Below are 23298 nucleotides of genomic sequence, written 5' to 3'. Positions count from 1 at the left end.
CATATAACATGGTAGTTTCAGGTATACAATGTAATTATTTGATATTTAAATATATTGTGAAATGATCACCATATAAATTTAATTAATATCCGTTACCACAGAGTTAACTTTTTTTTTTCTTGTGATGGAAACTTCTAAGATCTCCTCTCTTAGCACCTTTCAAATATATATTGCAGTATTCTTAACTATAGTCACCATGTTATATATTATATCCCCAGGACTTATTAACTGGAAATTGGTACATTTTGACCATTTTCACCCATTTTATATGCCCTAACCCCCCACCTCTGGCTATATGTATAGGTGTGTGTATATATATATATATATAGAGAGAGAGAGAGAATAGAATATTATATGTGTCACATTTTATTCATTTATCAATCGATGAACACTTAGGTTGCTTCCATATATCTTGGATATTGTAAATAATGCTGCAGTGAATATGGAAGTATATTACCTTTTTGAGTTAGTGCTTTCATTTACTTCACATAAACACCCAGAAGTGGAATTGCTGGATCATATGGTAGTTCTATTTTAGTTTTTTGAGGCACCTCTATACTGTTTTCTATAATGGCTGCACTAATTTACATTCCCATCAACAGAGCACAAGGGTTCCCTTTTCTCCATATTCTCTCCAACACTCGTTATTCCTTGTCTTTTTGATAATAACCATTCTAACAAGTGTGAAGCAAATCTCGTTATTGTTTTCATTTACATTTCCCTGATGATTAGTGATGTTAAACACCTTTTAATGTACTAGTTAGCCATCTGTATGTCTTCTTTGGAAAAAATGTATATTCAGATCCACTTTTTAATGTTTGTTTATTTGCTATTGAGTTGTGTGAGTTCTTTACATATTTTGGATATTGACCCCTTGTCAGACATATGATATGCAAATATCTTCTCACACTTAGTAGATTGACTTTTTATTTTGTTGATGGTTTCCTTTGCTGTGCAGCTTTTTAGTTTGATATAATCCCACTTATTTATTTTTGCTTTTGTTGCCTTTGCTTTTGGTGTCAAATCCAAAAAATTATTATTAGGACTGATGTTCAGGAGCTTATTGCCTATGTTTTCTTCTAGGAGTTTTATGGTACAATTCTTATGTTCATGTCTTTAATCCATTTTGAGTTGATTTTTGTGTGTGGTGTAAGATGGTGGTCCAAATTCATGCTTTTGCATGTGACTGTCCAGTTTTCCCAACATTGTTTACTGAAGGGACCATTACTTCCCCATTAGTATTCTTGACTCCTTCATTATAAATTAACATGCATAGGTTTATTTCTGGGCCCACTATTCTGTTCCACTGATCTACATGTCTGTTTTTATGCCAATACCATAAAGTTTTTATTACTATAGCTTTGTAATATAGTTTGAAATTAGGATGTGTGATGTCTTCAGCTTTTTTCCGCTTTCTCAAGATTACTTTGTCATGAGAGTCATTATTTTATTTTTCCCGAAAATTATCTTTTAACATAGGAAATGTATAATCAATGATGAAAGATTGAAGATTATGAATATGCTAACTGTGTCATAGAATCATGATCACATGCTAGCCATAAGAATTACAATGAAGTGTTCTGGATAGAGAACATCCCCTTTTTTCTTCTTGCTACCCAGACCATGAATGCAATAGCTGCTGGTAGAGCAGTCACTTTGAATCACTTGGAAACTGAATGTTGTGGATGATAAGAAGAGTCTGAGTCTGAATGTGTATTCATATTCTGTGTGCAGCTCTGAACAGCTTTCTAGATTTTATATGAGACAGAAATTTCTTTCTTATTTAAGCCCTATAATTTTGGGTTTTTCTCTCTCTCACAGTGGAACCTAATCCTAAACAGTAATTACTTCTGTTATAAAACTCTATCATAAAATATTTTATCATGATAAATAGTAAATGATTATGAATATTAATAAAGCTATATTTGATATTATTTCAAAAGCCATAGCCAACAATGAGAATGTAGTATTTTAGTGGTAATTAATACATATGTTGCCATTTTTATAGGTTCTCAGTTATAATTATTAAAAGTCAGTTTTGTAATTAGCAATCCAACATAAAAATTGTTTGTAGCACACTTCAATTTAAGGTAAACTCAGGATTAAAATGACATAAATCCATTGTTAAACAATTATTTTTGATTCCATGGTAACTTCTTATTAGAGACAGTTTTGCTGTGTCAAAGATAAAATTGAGTTTTATAGGATGAGTAATACATTGAGTCAACAGAAGGACTCTTTCTTTTTCCAAAGTTTCCAACCAGGTTTCTGGCTCTGTTGTGCAAAGCCAAATGTCCCATATCCAAATAAAGTACTCTAGCAGATTTAGGATTGGAATGCAAAAATTATGTGGTAATACTGGATAAAATGGGCCAATGGGAGGAAATATGAACTCTTGGAGAAAGTTCAAGTATCAACTAAACTAGTCAAGGAATTACCGTTTATCATTATAATTGGTATTTAGAAAAATGTTGTCTGAAGAATGAAGGTGAAAGTCCTGCATTCCCTATACAAGAAATTGACCCATTGTATCTAATTTTGTTATAGCAGAATTTTATCCCATGGCTTAAATTTTTTTTTTCTCCTTTCCTTTTTCGAAGGGAACAGCCTTACATGCATAAGATATGTTGTTTTTAATCTATTTCCACTGTAGGTTTAGGGGGTGGGGAGGTAAAATAGGGTTGCTTTGTGAAGCCATAGAAAAAATGAAGATTCAAGAGTTTGATTTAAAAAGGGAAAATTTAGTATTTTATAACTATTGTAAAAAAATTCAAGGAATTCTCTTTCTTGCTATTATTATTATTTGCTTTTTAGGGCCATACCTGCGGCATATGGAGATTCCCAGGCTAGGGATTCAATCAGAGCTACAGCTGCCGGCCTATGCCATAGCCACAGCAGTGTAGGATCCGAGCCATATCTGAGACTTACACCACAGCTCATGGCAAGGCCAGATCTTTAACCCACTGAGTGAGGCCAGGTACCGAACCCACAACCTCATGGTTCCTAGTTGGATTCGTTTCTGCTGCACCACAATGGAACTCCTCTTGCTATTATTTTTGAATGCAAGATTCATTGAACAAACCAAGCAGGGGAGGAGTTCCCATCGTGGCGCAGCTGAAACGAATCTGACTAGCAACCATGAGGTTGTGGGTTCGATCCCTGGCTTTGCTCATTGGGTTAAGGATCCGGCATTGCTTTGAGCTGTGGTGTAGGTCGCAGACGCGGCTCGGATCTGGCGTTGCTGTGGCTGTGGTGTAGGCTGACAGCTACAGCTCCAATTAGACCCTTAGCCTGGGAACCTCCATATGCCGCTGGTGCGGCCCTATAAGGTCAAAAAAAGACAAAAAAAAAAAAAAAAAAAACCAAGCAGGGGAAATTGAGAAGTGGACCTCAGTGGACTTAATAAGACTAGATTTCTGCATTTAGACTATACAATAATAATACTTTACTACATGTTCAGTTTTTAAATATATGTATAACTTTAATTTCGTTAATTTAAGAAGTTGAATTTCTCCCTTTTTTTATTTAACATAAATTCAACTGGGAATCTACAGGCACTCCCTGAAGCTATTAGAGCTACTGCAACCCATCACACAAGGATTCCATTCTGAGGTCTCCCCTAGAGGACAAATTTAAGGAAAGCTCAATTCTAATTTTCCTCCTATATAATACCAGAAGACCACACTGACCCTGTCAGGATTTGATCCTTTATAACTCCATGATTTCTCACCTGAGATTTGGACCATTTAATAGTGCTTTAAGTACTTTAGCAAGGCATTCTTACACTGCATTTCTAATCAGGGAAACATAAAACAAGATCTGTCCTTAAGCTGTTTTACTTTGCCTTGTAATGGTCTCCATTTCCTTTCATGAGGCATTATCTTGATAAATTGCTGTTTTTAAAGATCACTCTTTGCTTGGAAAGTGTACAATGGATCTTTTTGGAATTGAGATTTTGGCCACATGTTGTGTAACCTCCCTGCCTGTTATATCAACACTTCAGGAGATTCCTGATTTGGCTCTTTGTTTCTGATCTGTATACTGGCTATTAGCAAATTAGATGGGTGGATTCTTCCAACAGTTAAGCATAATCTTTAGCTAAACTAAGGACTAAAAAGCATACAAGAATATTATTATACTCAGAAAAATCCATAGAGTACTCAAACTCTGTTAAAAAAAAAAAGAAAAGAAATAGAACACTCCTATTAGTCAGGTCACATTCCTTGAATTCAAATGTTAATTATTGCCAGTGAAAATTACTGTGGTAATTGATTTATAGAGATGTGCTAGAATTTGAATCACTTACCTACATTTATCCCTAGAAATCTAGCAGTAGTTTAAAGAAAACTTACATGGTAATTTGTCTGTACTTATTACACTTGGAGGAGCACTTAAAAAACACTACACATAAACAAAATACAAAGCAGGCTCATCGCTCTGGAGTACAAACAAGTTCCTTAGAGTGACAATAACAATTAGTATAAAAAGAGCAGTGTTGGCTCCACTGAGGATTACTGTTTCCTTAAAAGCAAAAGAGCAATTTGGAAAAAAGTTATCGAAATTAGTCACCGTATCAGTGAGTTGATTTTAAATAATGCCCTAACTTTGAAATAGCACATGGGTATAGTATGCTGCTGGCAAATAAGTGGTAAAGAAAAAAATTATAAATTCATTTGTATTTACCTGGCCTTTCTTTTTGTCAAGTAAACTTTTTACCACAAAGAAGTCAAGAAAACACCTGTCTTGTTGATTTTTCTATAGTATTAGATTTATACCTCTAATAGAGGATTAAAAGACTACTTTGTAATTATCAAGCACAAATCTCAAATTTGTATTTAAAAATAAAGTTAGTGTCATGGCCAAAGTCATGGAGAAATTTAGAAGTGGTGTTTAAAATAGAAATTTAGACTACTGACTTGAAATCCCATGCTCTGACCACTAGACCACACGCCTGCCCAAGGATACTTACATTTTTTACTGAGTTATTCTTCTTTGTAATTAGATGCAGTGATTAGAGTGACTTTTGCATTACTCTGCATTTTTCTTTTAAGTCAGGGTTGTAAGCCACACAGGGCACTGTCCCTTATAAAACTAAACAAGGGATTTTCAGTCTTGCAATACAATCTCTTGATATTTGTTTATAGGTTTTACACATCAAAAAAACAATGAAATCTGTAATTTTTCAAATTACAATCCTCTCATTCTCTAAGTTATGTGCCTATGAGACTTTGCAAATCTTTTGAAGAGAATGTAATCTTTATGCTTACAAAATGTAGGCTTTCATATTTGGGTACAGTTACAAATCAAGGCTTTTTCCTCCCATAATAATCAGTTTCTTTAAGTTGTGGGTTTTCCTTATTTGAAAATAAATTAATGGGAATTTAAAAATATAATTCATCTAGTTATTAAATCTTTTCAATCTTTAAAATTAGAAACCATTTCTATTCTCAATCTGCAAAGAAGCAATGGCAGAAAATACCTTATACTATATAGCATGTTACAATTTAATAAAATTGTAAACAAAATAAAATAACAAACAACTAAAACCGGCTACTTTAAATTTTAAGTAAAGAAACTTTTATGTGACTGCTTATTATTTCAGTTTTTTAAAGACAGGCATATATTGTGTGCTTAAATATTGAATTTTTCTCTATCAAGTACCTGTCAAAAGAGAAAGTCAATTTTGGAATAGCAAAAACTCAAAATACTACAGATGGTTTTCTAAAGAGATTCAAATTAGATAGTATTCAATGTTGCAAAAAGCAATGATAACTTTTATAGCTCTAAACACCAGTTTTAAATTAGAGATTGATATATATGGGAACTAATTTTGCATAATCATTCATTTTAAAATAATACATCATAGTTACTAAATTATACAGTAGTTTTATGTAGAAATTTATACATATTTTCTGAATGCTGTCATGTAATTATTTAGAAATTTTATTCTCAAAATCATGAGTTTTAGACACAGGTTACTTTTTTTCTATTACTACTTTATTTTGAGATGAAAATGTGTTAATTCACATTTTTTTCCAGACCTTCCTGGAGCAATTTGCAAGGCAGGGAGTGAGAGTTGGAGGAGTGGGGTGGCAACAGAAACACATAAAACTTGTTAATCCTTATGTAAGAAGCATGGGATTTTTTGGAGAGTGTAGAGTTTCATGCCCATACAAAGAGGTAGTTTTCCAAGTAGCAGTTGCCTTTTTGTCAAAACTCTAGAAAATAAGTTTGGATAGCAGGTTCTTTGTCTAATTCACCCAACATTGTACCTCCAGTGTCTATAATAACAATTTGTGAATGAATAAATGAGTGACTGGATGGAAGAATGAGTAGCAATTCCTTTGGACATCTTTTAAAACAAGTTGTTAAATTAACATTAATAGTCATGGGTAAACTGAAGATAATCCCACTGCTCAGTAAGTGGTGTAGGAAGTTGTTGACACATTGAAGATATTTGAGATTTGATTGGGATCAGGGATTCCTGAGGGAAGATGGCCACTTCTGTGAATTGAACTTTTCCAAGCAGATCGAAGCCATGGACGTCTTGACATCAAAAACATCCTTTTAAAATTATGGATGAAATGCGATAGCTGGGCTTTCCTTTAAAATCATACTTTTAAGGGTAAGGTGGAGGGAACAGGAAAAAATAGATGAGGTATAGATGAAATAAAATTGCCTACCTGTTGGTAATTGTTGAAACTAGGTATATGGGATCCATTATATTCTTCTTCAGCGGTTAAAATTCTCTATAGAAGTAAACAAACATAAACCCTTTCACTTAAGAGTTCGATATAATAAACATTTATACTACTTAATATGTATAGTTTAATCTTAGAAAGTACTTCTTATGTAGTTTAAGAAAATTTTGAAAGAGATTTGTCTTCATGACAAAGAAATTACTTTTAATTCTAGATACAACTTATGATGGAATCGGTTACCATATCACTGATCAGGTTTTAGATAATATTGAGGAAAAGCTAAGGGACTACCCGAAGCCCCAAGTCACTCTCAGCTCATCTTCACACTCACTATTGGCCATCTTCAGAAAAGACTTAGATGTGGCTTATCACTGGGTGCTGGCCTCCATTTAGGCCATTGAGGCTGCTATAACAAAATACCAGAGTAGGTAGCTTGTAAAGAACAGAATTTTATTTCTCACAGTTCTGGAGGCTGGAAGTCTGACATCAGAGTGCCTGCACAGTTGGGTTCTAGTGATGGTCCTCTTCCAGGTTGCAGACTGCGGATTTCTTAATGTACCCTTTTATAAAGGCACTAATCCTATGCATGAGGCCTCCACCCTCATGACCTACTCACCTCTGAAAGGCCCTACCTCCTAATACCATTTGCTTGGGCATTGGGTTTTCAACTTATGAATTTGGGGGGAATACAAACATTTAGACTTTAGCACACCCTTCAGTGATTTTCCAGTTCTCTTAAAATCTAATTCCTTAACAAAGGACACGTGTATTTCCCTGCCTCTGCAGAGGGTTTTTATTTTATTTTTCAGGTCTTTTTCAGCTCAGTGATTTCTAACTTCATAAATAAACAGTCTAATATATATTAAGTAATTAAGGTAAAATGAGTTTGAATTCTCAATTTGTCTTTAGGCACCATCATAAGTGATGTGATGCATTCAAATAAGAGTTGATGAGCGGAAACGAGGTGATTTTTCTAGCCTATTCCTCATGTTTTCCTACTCAAAGGATATTTTCACTAAGATTGATTTGAAAATGCTCGGCGTGAAAGCTTAAAAAAAAAAAAAAAACAGCTATATATTACAGAGTCCTAGGGGCAGGAATTATCTCTCTACAAGTACCTTTTTCATTTTCTCATAGCACCTAATAAATAATTCCATTACATAACAGACCCCAATACTTTTCTTTACAACTATTACCAACACTATAAATATATATCCTGTCATCAAAACAAATGATCGCAGTCTTTAATAGTGTTTATGTGAAATTTTAAAAGCCAATCTTGTTATTAAATTAAGAAAATATATGTTGGCATCAGTACTAAAACTGAAAAATCATTACTGTAGCAGAGCGAAGTCAAAATTAAGTGAGCTGTTCACTTCAAATGGTACCTTAACTCTAGTATGCATACACTGTATTGCAGTTTCCAGCTGATCCCTCAAATCTACTTACAAGAAGAGAGGTTTATAATTCAAATATTATGGGAAGAGGAAATCTAATTTTGACCTTGAGTCAAATTGATGCCAAAGGGAGTTTATGGTTTTCTTTACTTTATAAGCTATAATTGCAAATACAGTTTCCTTCATCTAAAAAACTATTCCACCCTGAAATTTTCAAACAAAAATAGTTTGCAGAAACGTTGGCAAAAGACATCTTCAAAGGAAACTAACTAGTTTGAATTAGAAGGAGAAAGAGGAGAGGGAGGTGGATATTTTTAAAGGGATTATGTTTTCAATATTTTGGGCACTTGGTGTCTAATTCCTGTTGCTTTTTTAAAAAGCATTTCTCATTTAAAAGTATAAGTAGATTAGTAATTTAAATGTGCTTAATTTGTAAATAAGATAAAAATAACATGAATGTGCATAGGATAACTGTAAGGGAAAAAACATGAAAATCTTTTCTTTAAATATTAAATAGAAACAAAGCTATCATCAGTAAATGGCATAAAATACTAAAATAGATGGGTCCATATTATGGCTTAATAGAGATATAGAAGTGGTATGAATTTTTTTTACCAAAAAATTTTGACTGATTATCTTAATTAGAATATTTGATAATTTAGCATTATGTACAATGCCAATTGCTGGTTGGCTCAACACTGCTTATTGTCACGTGTCTATAGGTTAAATTTAAAACCATGCCTAACTGAGATTAGCTGACTCACCACCTTTGCTACAAGAATTGCATAATGTTCAACGTAAGACAGGTCAGGATTCTGGGAGGTTTTTTTGGCCATGGCTTGTGCAAGTTCCCAGGCCAGGAATCAAACTTGAACCACAGCACCAACCCAAACCACTGCAGTGGCAATGCTGGATCCTTAACCCACTGCACCACAGGAGAACTCCAGGATTCTAGCTTTACAAAGTTAGTATATTATTTCAGTAGGTAAGAGTTTAGTGTAGAGTAAGAGATTAGCATTAAGTAGAAAAGATATTCCTTTTTAGAGTGCAAGTTCTTACACTGATCTTCTCATTTCTTGTAAATATATAACTTTTCTGTGTGTCTATTTTGTTTTTTATATGTGCATGTGTATTTTTTAAATTCTCACACTCGAGTAATTTTTTTCCAGTAAATATTGAACATGGACTTTCATTTCCAAAACCATGTTTGATCAAAGTAGCACAAAGGAGCCCACCAAATTTGTCTCAAATGTTCTTAGCTTACCTTTGAATTAAATGTATCAAATACTGCAATGATAGTTGCAGTAACAAAAACAGGAGATACCTGAATCTTTGAGACTACCTAAACATTGGACTAAGGTAGTTCATGTATTTGTTAAATGGTCATCCTCAAGTTAAAAAGAAAGTTGAGAGGTTCTTATTTGTTTCTAGGAGGAAATAATTAATACAGTAAAATCAAAGGAGCTGGAAAATCTATCCGGAAGCATCACATCTTGCCAGGAATTAGCTTCTGTGTCAGATCAAGCTGAAATAAGTTTAGAAAAATAAAGTCATTCCCTGAAATGATTGCTCCCTCTACCCACCCCCCAAGTCCCACCAGATTAACCAAAGCAAAATAAAAACAATCAAAAAATAAAGATAAAAATGCATTTCATAATCATCAAAATTATAATGACCATTGTGAATATCCAAGACAATATACATGTGGTGAGACCCAAACTTATTTTGTTTGTAGAAAACTTAGTACTTCAAGAAATATATGTTCTGCAGGCCCTTCAGGGAAAGACTGTTTAAAATATATACGATATGTTGAAAGATTTAAAAAATTGGAACCTAGATTTTTGAATAGGTAGAAGTAGGCCCTATCCTCTGAAATTTGAAGGTAATATTTACAAGTAAAATGAAACCTTTTTACAGAGATGCGATTTATATGGAAAATAAATGGTATTAAGTTTAAAAATTTAACAGATAGTATTTCTATCTTTGATGAGTAGAAGGAGAAGTTAGAGGTGGTATTTTAGATCCTTAAACTGTGCAGAGCAACACCATTTAGATCATCCCTTGGCACTACTTTCAAAAAGAGAATATGGAGATTGTGCTATGCTCCTACCCAGTTGGACAATCTGTAGAATCTTAATCTATTAAGCTGAAAATGACTTTACAGAATACCTCATCCAGCCCCCTCATTTTACAGACATGGGAACTGAGGTGCAGAGAGCCTGAGTCACTTTTTCAATGTTATACACTTGGTGGCAGGCTGGAATAAAAATATGGCTTCTTGATCTCTGGTCTGCAATTTGTCCCACTATGCAATATTGACTAATCTCTGTATCTACTCAAAGCCAAAAATGTGTTATTCATAGCATTGATTGCCTTCTTACAGAGATAATATGGGTTAAAGAGAGCTAAATGCCATTGCAATTATTGTCGTTGTAGTTGTTAGATTTCACTCCCAGATCCACCTGCTGGGGCTCTATTTTAAGCCACACAGGCAGGAAAAGTAGTCCACTGTTCTGTAACTTAAAATAATTACTTTGGGGTCAAAACAATTGTGTGAAATTTCCTGCAGGAAAAGTTCTTCCCTTTTTAAAACCCTTGTCTTCTCCCATTTCCCAAAGTAATGGTGCCTTATCTTAGGGAAGAGAGGAGCTTGCCATTTGCCCTGGACTGAACCCCACTGAAAATTCTTCCATTTGAAGAGATGAACAAAATCTTTTAGTAAATGGGTATGCTGAGTTTATCTCATGGAGAAGAGAGGGAGATTGTGTATTAGGATGGGAAAAACTAATAAAAATTTTAACTAGCTAAACCAGCTAAACATTTTATCTATAAAAGTAGATTTTAATTATAACTATTAGTAGAAATGCATTATCCAGATCAGTAATCTCATGTAGGTTCCTAGTACTGCCCTTATTGTAGCATCTGATGCTCCTGATAGTTTGTGCTTGAATATTTTCATTCAAGTCAGAAAGGAAAAATTCACATGTTTGAAAAAGAGAAAAAAATTTCAAGTCTATTGTGATTAATCTTTCAATTTTACTCTCCTTTTAGATTTAGAATAGAGGAATATAAATACATATTTAGGCCAAATGCCAAATGGCTTAGTATTATATCAGCAATTTTCAGAGGCTGAAGCTAGATACCATCATAGAATAAACTTCTTGGATATAAGAAGAAATGTGAAATGTAATTGGAGTTACCCTTTTACAATTAAAAAAAAAACTGTATTAATAGAATTCCAAAAGTCCCATATCATGGTATAGAAACACATATTCATATCATTATCAATCAATTACCCTATTTCTCAATTTAACAACTTAAATGTTCTTATTTTCCTTCTATATAAGATTATCAGCTTTCACAATGGTCCCTAATTTTGCAACACTTTACCCTTCCAATGCTTCCAGTATACAAAGAAATTTTAACTCCAAGTTATAGCTGCATGTTCAAAGCAAATGTGCAGATATTAATCAGTGCATTCGAATGTCCTTCCTTTTTGGTGTTATGACCTTCTTTGCTAACTGTACAGATGCAGATGTGATGATGACGTAGGTATGTGGCTATTTGACTTTACAAAAGCCAAAGGGCAAGCTGTAGTTGGAGTCAAATAGAAAGTTTGGCCAAATACCAAAGTCAAAGTCAAACTTACACTAAATCCCTAATTCAGAGTTTGGTAGAACATTTCAATAAGCAAAGTATTTCCTAATTTTCTGTAATTTCTCTGCTTCTTTTCCTCCTTTTCTGGAGAAATAACTAGACATTTTAAACTGAAATCAGTGAATTCCTCTAAAATCCACAAGATGGTGCTGTGAAGTGGCATTTAGAAACATTTTAAAAACCATATGTCTTCTAGAAGCAATTTTTAGTCAGAGCCAAATAAGTACCATTTAATAACATCCACTACAGATAAAGCTATTTTTAAAAAAGCAATATCGACCAGATTCCTTGACACAAGGAAGGCGTACATTTACTCTTAATGCTACCTTCTAATAATTTATCCCATCAATTATACTTCTGTTCATTCTGTTATTGATCTTAGGTTTTAAGAATATTGTCTGAGAAGACTAAGAACTGAGCTTGGGTTTCAGCAGAGCTAAGTTTTAATAGGAAAAATACCAGACTGAAACAGAGACCAGAGCTCTAATTGGTCCTCACCTGAATTGCTGCATCCATTCCGTCTCATCCAGCTGTTCCCAACCAAGGGCATTTTACCCCTGGGGGACATTTAACAATGACTGAGACATTTTTGATTGTCACAACTTGTGGGGGGAGGCTGCTACTGGCATCTAGTGGGTAAACATCCTACAATACACAGGACAACCTCCACAACAAAGAATTATCCTCCCCCAAATATCCAGTAGTGCTAAAGTTGGAAAACCTGACCTTTGTTCACTCCTTTGTTGGTTTATCTGTTCATTCATTAATTAGTTCACACATTTATTCACTTATGATTGTACTTATCTACCCATCAGTCCATTAATTCATCTCTTCAACGAATTTTTACAAAGTGTCTGCTATGATTCAAGACTGGACTAATCTTAAGGATTAAAATATTAATATTCCTGTTCAGTCTAACAGGGAAGCAAGACACTTATGAAACAATATAACAGTAATATGTAATCAGTGATTCACTCCTAAGATGTTCTGAGAACACAGAGAGTATGATGAATTCTGGAGAAAAGGACAGAATTCAGGAGGGTGTCATAGAGGTGGAGGTTGTTTATTAGGTGGGTGGAGGCCAATTTTGAGCAAAACACAAGCAAAGCCAGAGACATATAGTAATTTAAAACGTGTTTGATGTGCCATATACTGCTGTGGTATGAGATTAGAATGAGGAGGAGGGTTAGGAAAAGGAAAGGAGAAATCTCTGAAAAGTACATGGGGCGCCACTGAGAAGGGCCTTGGATTTCATCCTCTAGGCACTGATTTTTTAAAAATAGAAGAGTGATATTAGACGTATGCCATTCACTTAAACTTTTTAGGTCTAGGTTTCACACCCTTAAAGTGTTTGATGAGATATATTTCAGATTTCCTTTTAGCTTTGAAACTATGTTTTATAATTATAAAGCCAGTCCATTAGATATATTAAATACTCTATATTCTTTAATTTATATTACATCAATAAAAACCATAATATCTATGAAGAAAATATTTTTTCCATACAAAAAAATTGTGTTGTCACAGATAGTTACTTTCATTATAATAAACAAAATACAATATATTCTTATGAATACATTTGGTATTTATTTTAAGGCTGGAGATACTTGAGAAGATCAAATTATTTTGCAGACTATGCAGTCTTCCAATTGGTTTATTCCTACGTCAATAACTATTTTAGGTTGCATCCAGGATAAATTTTTAAAATATCTCTTCAGCAAACTTTTCTACTATTTTTACTTTTACCAATAAATTTTAGACAATCTAATTAGAGCTGAGTAGTTTAACATATGTTTTATAATTTGAATAAGTACTTCAAAAATATTGTGTTTTAGGGAAGTAAACACATTAATAAATGAAGAAAATGCAAAGATTACCAATTGTTTGAATTTTACTTGAGTAAATTAGTAGCTATCAAGTGGATATTTGATTTTGATTTATGTAATGTATTTTCATTACTTATTTGTCATTTAATATTTGAAATTTAAATTCAGCTTTAAAATATGGGTAGCTGAGACCACTGCTGTAGATCAGTTCTGTTGTCATTCATAATTTAAGCCCATAGATCAAATGGAATAAAATAAAATCAAATGAAAAGGAAAAAAATCAAATGGGAGGTGCAAAAAAGAAAAATGGACCCCATATTTAAATAAAATACAGACATCTCCTATGAGATACACTGCCATCCTTTTGCCCCAAATGGAGAAATGAAGATACTGATGTCAAAAGCGACAGAGGCACTGAGAAGGGCAGAGCTGTATTACAGTCTTCTGAACTGCTTAGATAAATAAACCACTTTCATCCTCGCCTGTTGTCTGACTATAATTGTCTACTTTATTGCATCTTTTTGAATCCCTTTGTTGTTCTTCCTCTGAATCTTTACCTTTCTATTTTCTGTGCCACATTTCCAGAAGTTAAAGATCTTGATGGATCATTTCAGATTTGAATGTCCATTTGTATTTTCTTCCACAGAAATCACTATTAAAATCCATCCAATAGTTTGAAAATAGTGTGGACTTTCTATGCTTGTGTTTTGAGACAGCATCATGGACTTGATTCAAGATAGGTTAATTTTCATAAGATAACTTGGTATGATGTTATAAAAAAGATTTCAAACCCTACAAAAGTAGTTGAACTAGTCAGTGGTTTTGAAAGGCACCTTAGGGTTCAGAGAGGGGCCATGGAAGAAGCAGTATCGAGGACAAAGTGTAGGACCGCAGGGACACCCCCATTGCCAACTGCTAACCCACTTCATCACAAACTCTGCTTTTGGAGTTCCGCAGCGTGGCACAGTGAAAACGAATCCGACTAGGAACCATGAGATTTCGGGTTCGATCCCTGGCCTTGCTCAGTGGGTTAAGGATCTGGCATTGCCGTGAGCTGTGCTGTAGGTTGCAGACACGGCTCAGATCTGGCGTTGCTGTGGCTCTGGTGTAGGCCGGCAGATGTAGCTCCAATTCAACCCCTAGCCTGGGAACCTCCATATGCCTCAGGTGCAGCCCTGAAAAAGACAAAAATACAAAAAAACAAAACCAAAACCAAACTCTGCTTCCACCTCTACTGCCTATTTGTTCTAGATCTGACACTGAACATTAAAAGGAGGTGCCGGATAATCTTTAAGGCCCATTCTGACTTGAAGTTCTATGAATTTTTTTTTTTCAAATCTTTTCTGAAAATGTAGAACTTTAAATAAAAGAGAGGCACAAGATAGGACAAATAAAACATTAAAAACAACAGCACCAGAAATTTAGCTTTTCCACTTTTTCCTATGAAATTAGACATTTTCTACTTAAAAGTGATGGAAAGAAAAATTTAAAAAGTCAAATCCCTTCAAAAACTGAGATCTAGTAAAAGACAAACAAATCAGCAGGAAAACCTCTGTTCAAACCTTCAGTTAGAACATCCTGCAGAGACAGATCTTGGAGATTTGCCTGAGAGCAGAACTGGTACTCTCCAGAATGGCTCCTTTTCAAAGCAAGGGATGGCTCTGAACACACATGGCAATTAGGACATGTGGACATCACAGAATGCTTCTGTTCAGGGTCTCTGATTCCTGTGTACACAGAAGGTTACCCTCCTGGTATCACTAAGAGTTGACATTCACTCGCATATATAGAGGACATTAAACAACACAGAAGTGTCTACAAGTACACAGAGCATAACTGGACACTGCTGGGCTGTCACAAGTAAACTTTAATAAAAGTTGACAGTCATTACCCGCTGGTTGGAAATTTTAAGTAAATGTTTATTTTTAAAATTTTTTAAATTTTTTTGTTTTTTGTCCTCTTTAGGGCCGCACTTGCAGCATATGGAGATTCCCAGGCTAGGGGTCCAATTGGAGCTGTTGCTTCCTGCCTATGCCACAGCAACAGCAACAGCAACGCCAGATCCAAGCCACGTCTGCAACCTACATATACCACAGCTCATGGCAACACCGGATCCTTAACCCACTGAACAAGGCCAGGGATCGAACCCGAAACCTCGGTTCCTAATCGGATTCGTTTCCATTGTGCCACAACAGGAACTCCAAGTAAATGTTTATTGATTGAACCTCATAATACAACAAAAATTCATGTTATTTAGGGGAAAATGTTTCTAGAAACATTCTCAGCATTTTTCTGGATATCAGAAGATACATTTTGTGGATTTTCAGTTTTAGAAATAGTCTTAATGTAGTCCCATAAATAAAGACAAATTTTCAGCCAAAACTCAAAGGCTATTTTAGGGATTGCTCTTCATCTATAGTATAACTAATAGGTATTTAAACAACAACAACAACAACAAAAAACAGCTTTGCAGAGGGGTTCTGGGAGATACTTCATTCCATTCAGCACCTAGCCTCCATAATAAAAGAATGCCCACATGGAAGGTAGAAAAGGTAAAGAAGGAATTAAGGGATGAATGGATCATAGTCTTTCACTTTTTGGTTAGTTACATGAGTTACATGGCTGCAAATGAATAGAATGCATAAAAAATTATTCCAATTTAAGCTAACGATTATGCTTACATTGTAGTCTACTGGTCTTTCATGATAAAGAGAACAGCCAACTAAAGAGGAAGAACCCAGTCCCTACTGTGTAAAGGAAAAGACATTTCCCAAATATTAAGATGAAAACTTGTTAATTTGGAGAATTGCGCCATTTTTATCCTCCTTCATTAAGACAAAAACGGCTAAAGATCATTTCCCATTATTAAAGCAGAGACGTAAGGGCAATGGAGCTATTTCTTTTAGTTGCTATAACTTCCTTCTGGATATCAAGCTCCTTTTCTTCACTTAAAATAAATGAATAACATAACTTCCCCCACTCCAAACTAAAAATGGCAGCAGTGAGGCTCATTTGCTATTTTAGAAAATGACTAATGGACGCATATTTCATAATGTCACATGATTCAAATAATTTAATACTCACAAGCAATTAAAACCACTTCTGCACTTGTCCTAGGATGACAACTCAAGTCACTCTTTTTTAATCCTTCATTTGTCAGACCACATTTATACGGAAGAGCAATAAAATTTTCTCATATTCCATGAGGAGGGAAGAAGGCAGAATGAAATCTGACACATAGTGCAAAAATATGCTGAAATTATAATCTTAAAACAATTGCACTAGGAAATTAGACTTCTATCTTTCTGAGGGAAATTCTCTACTCATAGTTCCCCGAACACAGATAAATGCTAGCATACGAAAGGAGAAAACAGATTCATTGCATTAATTAAAATACTCTTTAAAACATTATTTCAAAATTACATAGCACAATAGAAAACTTTCTAATTACCACTTTCTGAAATGTGTCATGTGTATAGGTAATGAAATGTATTGAGTTGGTAGAGTTGATTTCTTTTACTTGTTCTAATAACGGTTTGCCTTCTTTTGGGATAAGTTGGCCAAGTCTCCTATATGTGGAAGCCTAGGAAACTCTTTAACAAACTATAAATTTTGTGTATCCTCTGGCCTGGGATTTTCTACCCTTGATATTTTTAGTTTTGTTGTCCATTTGGGGGACTAGAAGAGAGGCTACAGGCAGAGTGGTGCAGTTTCCTCTCAACCCTACAACCAGGAACGGGCTGGCAGGAAGAGGTACATAACCACAGGACAGGGATCAGGATGAGGTGAGTGTGACTGAGTCGAGCAAGTGTCTTTACTTAAGTTTTTGATATTTTGTTCAGCACCGATTTCTTATTTTGTATTAATTTCAACTTCTTAAAATATTGCATTTACTGAATTTTTTGGCATCCACTTACCTTTTGTGCCCAAGCTAAATGCCTATGTTCCTCAACCAAGTCTCAGCCCCACTCAAGCAGCACTGCGCTCTGGATTAAAGAAGATCTGTGGAACAACACCAGAGAGCACAACCTCTCCCTTTTACCCGCCTCGGCTGGAATGGGCCATGGGAGGCTTATACAAGGACTGCATTCTCCCTGCTAGCAAAGATGAAAATGAAGAGTACAGAAAAGTGTCCATTCTGCCTCATAGGGAGTGTTAGGAAGCATTTGCCATTGATGGAACTGACCCTAGGACTTGTAGCTGTTCTCTCTTCCAGTGTTTATTCATTTCTGGACAAAACCCAGAATGAGCCAAAAGAACTAATGCCCCAAACATGGACTTATTAGCAGGAGAAACGAGGAGTCAGAATAACACATTCATCCAAAAAGTATGAAAAAAATCCCTCCAAAGCATGCTAAGTTAAATAAAAGTGAGAGGCTTGAAGTACATACATTTATAAGTGTGACATAAACTCTTTTAAAGCGTGAAATGGGCAGGATTACATGTGATAGAGCTAAACTAACACCAAGGGTACTTTTCCATTCTTGATGAGAACAAAATAATACCTTCAACCTCATTGCTAAACACCTCATCAGACTTACTGTTATCTGTCTCCTTGTATTTTTTGCAAAGATATGCTTATAGTCTTCTGGCAGGGGCAGATGCTGTCCCCGCTTCAAAAAGGAACTCTGGGACCCTGCTTTCTCTCCATTTGTGTTTAACTTGAGTAGAGTGGAGAAAGGGACTAAGGTTTATTGAATAACTCCTCGGTGTTGATGCTTTCAGAAGCATTATCTTTTTTTTTTTTTTTTTTTTTTTTTTTGGCCACCCTGTGGCATATGGAGTTCCCAGGTCAAGGATCCGATCTCAGCCGCAGCTGCAACCTACTCCACACACCTGCAGCAATACCAGACCCTTAACCCACTGTGCCAGGGATTGAACCTGCATCCCAGTGCTGCAGAGATGCCACAGATCCTATTGTGCCACAGCAGGAACTCTAGAAACATTATTTTACTAGGTGCCCCAGCAGCCCTAGAAGAAAGAAATTCTCATGGAGAGGATTAGGAGATGTAGGGAAGAAGATCTGGTTCTGGTAGAACCATGAAGCCCCTGGCTGTCACACTGATTTTAATGGAGGGATATGATAAGACTAGGTGTAATGTCACTACTCTTTGATTTCAGCAAGCTGTCTCACCATGGGGTTGTTTGGAAAGGTGAAGTACAGGGAATTCAGTTCTAGTGTTCTCTATGGAAGGAAACTATGGATACTGCAGTTCTTTTTGGAAACTGGAAGCTAAAGCTATAGGCAATAAAATTGCTTAAAAGGAAGGAAGAGAAAATTGGGAGGTGTTGATCTGATTGAAAAGCTTTCAAAATCATCTGCTGACATTAGATGGGTATTGGTTTTAAGGCATTAGCATGAGTATAAATCTATTTTATGCATCTCTATGCAGATTCAATAGAAAAAAATCCTAAATATATATTTAATTCCTTAGGGTCCCAAAGCACTTTGAGGATTTAAACTGATAAGCCAACCTCAAAGGGACTGATTCTTGCAACTAAAACACAGACACCTCTGGGGTGAAATGTGGCAACAGTTTGACAGGCATAGCAGTAGCTTAGGCCAGAAAGTATTTATCCAATTAAAATTATGGGATGAATTTTGGCTGGCAGAATGTAATTACCAGCCTTGGAATGGATCCAGGATCCTGAGGTTAACACCCCTCCTCTTGCCAACAACCCTCCTACCTGCCAACACTCTGAGATGGAGAAGGCTGGATCTGACACAATCGCACATAATACTGTTGTGACATCTAAGTACAATGATGATGATGTGAGAAGCATCATGAACCTGATTTTTTTTAACACTCATTATGTTACTTATTTTTATGCCACATTAGGCTAGAAACCAAATGTCCACATAAATGTTAATTTCCTCAAATCTGTGTTTAAAAAGTATAATTAGAAAATAAAAAATAGATTTAAAAATTAATTTATTCTGCCAAAGTAGTTATTTAGTGATTATTTCACTTCAGGAACAAAATTGGATCAAAATGGTGACATTTAATCCTTGCTATATTAAAAAAAAAAAAAAAAAGCAGGTCCTGATTTTTTGGAAGAGAAACGTATTCTCAAGGTTCACTGGCCTAGAAAAAAAAAGGAAAGCTTAATGCCCGGTTCCTGCTCCTAACTGAATGGGTAAATGCAAGTACTGCTTTTGTCCTGGGGAGGGTCCCATTCATAGTCACAAAATCTCGTGGTCAGTATTTCTCAGGAGGGAATTTATTAAAGGAATGTGTGAGGGGTGTGTGTGCGTGTAGCCAGAGAAAAGAGCCCCCTGCTGGTGTATGATCAATGAGTAATGACCTCATCATGAGTCTCATGCTTTTTTTTTTTTTTTTTTTGGCCCCTCTGCATGCGGAAGTTCCCAGGCCAGGGATCAAACTGCGCCACAGCAGTGGCAACGCCCACTCCTTAACCGCTAGGCTACCAGGGAACTCCTCTAATGTCCTGATTTACGGGAGAATTGTGGAGAATTCCAAGATAAAGCAAACGGGGTGGGAAGGCAACTCTAGAAAGAATGTTAAGCTCTTCCGGACACCAACCAGCCTGCGGGCGGGTGAAGTGGGGCAGGGAGGAGACCTGGAAGCTGGCTCCGTCCGCGGGACTAGAACGCGCTCGCGGACCCAGGAGGCGGGGCCGGCTGCGGAAGCTGCGCGTCGGTCACGCGCAGCAACTCCAACCTGGGTCGTCAAACCCCGCCGCCCTCCGCGCACTCAAGCGGGTCTCTTAAAACCGCCAAGGGTCCGGCGTGGCTGAAGGCTCGAGGTGGGCCCCTGACAGCCTCGCCGCCGCCGGCCGCACTTTGCTGCCAGGACCCGCCTTCGTGGACGCTGATCCCCCTGCTAGTGTCCATCCCGGCGCCCTCAGCGAATCTTTCAAGATATACCCTTTGGCCTGCGTGGCTCTGAGTCACCCCACACTGTAACCCGAGCGGGACTGCGCAGGGCGTCCCAGCGGCGCATCTTGCCCCTGACCTAGTGCTACAGCCGCCTTGGCGAACCTCTGCAGCCCCAAAGGTGCTAACTGCGGTGCGTGCGCAGAACGCAGGTGATCTGGAGAAATCTTCGCAAACTGCTCTGCTCTGCGCTGGCCAGTTCCTCCCGAGGGAGGCAGGTTGGTTTTAGGTCTCGCCAGAAGTAATCCCAAAGGTGATTGAAGGGGTGGGCGGACTAGGATCATACCCTCAAACCACAGTGTTTGGGGTCTTGTTTTGGGTCACGTTCTTAGAGGAGCAAGGACAGAAAGACTTATCCTTTTTAGTAACAAGCCTGACTCCGCGCCAAAAGCCTGATATTACTGCTAATTTCAGCTTTTGCAGAGAAGGTAGATTTTTCTAACAGCATCTTTGTGTGATTTAGCTGTCCACAGGGAATCAAAATGTGGAATGGGAGGATGAAACTAATCCTTTCTTTTGCACTGTTAGGGGTTGCCATAAACACCATTTGTTAAAATGCATAATTATGTTGGGAAAGTGCCTGATGAGACAATTAAGCTACATAAACACACTGAAAACAAATGAAAGCCAGAAGACGCCCACACCCCTTGTGTAAAGCAATTTTTTGTTTACATAAAAACTAGCGAGGTCTGAGCTGCTTTATTACAACAGTGTTATTAATATCTACAATAACCTAATGACCTCATTTTTGTGAATTTTCAATCATCAGATGATGGTCACAATATGAAAACCTGAGCTAGCCATGAAGGCCTGTACCCCCTCGAGGTTAAAGTGATCAGGCCAACAAACAGTCCTAGTGAACAGAAGCCGGTGGATTTATGTGTGGAGAACACTATTAATTGTACCACAGCATATTAGCTTAAACTCATGAGCTTAACTGTTTGTCTCAGAATTGGGTATCATTTCCTAGAGCAAAGCCCATGTGGAGAACAGTACCTGACACAGAATGTCCCTCATCAAACTTTTGCTGAACGAGTTCACAAGGGCCACATTCACTTTTAGCTATATTTAAAAGAGGCCAGAATACATGATGGCCTGATCTTGGAAAGGGGAATTATTTTCTTTTTGTTTTGAGATATTTAAATTTCCTTAGTTCGTAGTATCATTTGAAGTATAGAAAGATAACTAGTTGAAAAATGCCATTCTAGCATGCTAAAGAGAATCAAAGCAGCCCCTAAAGCTTGTGTAATCAATTCATTTTCCACAGAATCAGCCACATTTTTGGCTGAATATTGAGTAACATTATCAGAGTGCATGTCAGCTTTCAGTTCAAGATGCAGAGTCCTTTGAAAAGATTTTAAACTGATTTAGGAACTATGGAGACCAAAGTACAAGAGGAACTTGGTCAAATAGCTGTCATTTAAAGCCCCCCAATGAGTCCCTTTTATTTGTTCATATATTACCCAGTGCATGGCCCATAGAGATAATCTTTCTCTCTGCCAGAAGAATAGTTTTTGTAAGAATCAGCATATTAAATAATCTCTCTCATTTCTCTTTTCTGCATTTCCCCAGTAAGTCTCATTTAACAAAAGGATCATGCTTCTTCAAAAACAGGATTAAACTAAGAAAGACAGTACTTCAAAGGGAGTAACATACTTTAATGAAAAAGTTCACTGACATGACAGAAAACTTGACAGGTATTTTCTAGTATTGTTATTATCTTCATATATTTATGTGTGCATGACCACATAGGCATGATTTCCTTGTTGAGTCAATCTGAGGATTTTATCCTTTAGGTGTTACCTGGGAATGAAATAGTGAAGTATTCATGTTATGACTGCCTGGTTTCTGAAAAGCTATGAGTACTTTAACCTTTATGGATGTGAAAATAATGAATGAACTACAGAAACTAAAATAAACTCATTTTTCTCCTATTCTAGAAAAAAATCACCATGTCCTCTTCCAGACTGGGGCTCCGTTTGGCTGCCTGTTTATTAAACATTTCAGAAGCCAGAAGAAAATACATTGTTGAGAATGTCGCGAAAGCAGCTCTTCTTGAAAGAAATGGTGGGAACAACGGACAATTGAAGTGAATATGTAGGGTTTGGAAAATGCAGTCATTTTTGTACTCTGTTAACAGAATCTAGAGAACACTCTTCTTTCTTCCTGGATTTCCTGCCTTGTTTGTGGGCTGTTACATCTTCTGCAGGACTCCAGGATACTGAATAGATCAGTTACTCAGATGTGCACATATGCTCTTTTCCAAACGCCTGCATACGATCAGCAGCACATTTCTTCACATTGGCGAGTGTCTGAAATGCACGTGGTTCAGGATATTAACAGGCTCCTGAGGAGGATGTATTTACATAAAGGTTTAATGTTTCCCTCGTGGGCCATTTATATGATCATTAATAGAATGAGCGTAATTGTGCATTATGCTTTTTATTCAATAAGTTAAATAAAAAATAAACTTGCCAAATACCAAGTACTTTTCAAAGCACTCCTGCCAGCAAAGCCCATGCTATCATTACAGCATTAATACTCTACTCCATTTTTTTTCTGTATAAAGACTCTTAGGCAGTTGCATTTAAGTGATGTGTGTAAGAATACTTAGTGATTCAGAAGACTGAACTGAAGCCTTCTTACTCCTGGGGAGTATTTACTCTAAGAGAGACTACTTTTTTTTTCTTTAACCCTTGGTAAAATGTCCATGTGATGACATAAAGTTCTAGATATCCTTTGTTTTTACTTACACGCACACACACACATACACTCAGAACACAGTTTATGTACAGACTTACAGTCATTTAAATAAAAAT

At 36.3% G+C, this 23298-nt stretch overlaps 1 protein-coding gene across 10 annotated transcripts in view; it reads left to right on the top strand.

Moving 5' to 3' along the window:
- LOC100522040 (formiminotransferase N-terminal subdomain-containing protein-like) overlaps nt 1-23298 on the top strand; it is a 181709-nt gene that overhangs the window by 28232 nt on the left and 130179 nt on the right. For 6 of the 10 annotated variants that reach the window (XM_021075940.1, XM_021075939.1, XM_021075932.1 and 3 more), the window contains one exon: nt 22420-22546. In XM_021075940.1, the coding sequence (XP_020931599.1) occupies nt 22420-22546 (127 nt within the window). Of the gene's footprint in view, nt 1-19930; nt 20733-22051; nt 22177-22419; nt 22547-23298 lie in introns of those variants that run through there. The other 4 variants (XM_021075936.1, XM_021075934.1, XM_021075937.1 and 1 more) reach the window with 4 other exon arrangements.

This window comes from Sus scrofa, chromosome 15, assembly GCF_000003025.6.
Source record: "Sus scrofa isolate TJ Tabasco breed Duroc chromosome 15, Sscrofa11.1, whole genome shotgun sequence".
Classification (NCBI taxonomy): Eukaryota; Metazoa; Chordata; class Mammalia; order Artiodactyla; family Suidae; genus Sus; species Sus scrofa.
Note: the sequence above shows the minus strand (reverse complement) of the source record. Positions and strands in the feature narration are given on the sequence as shown.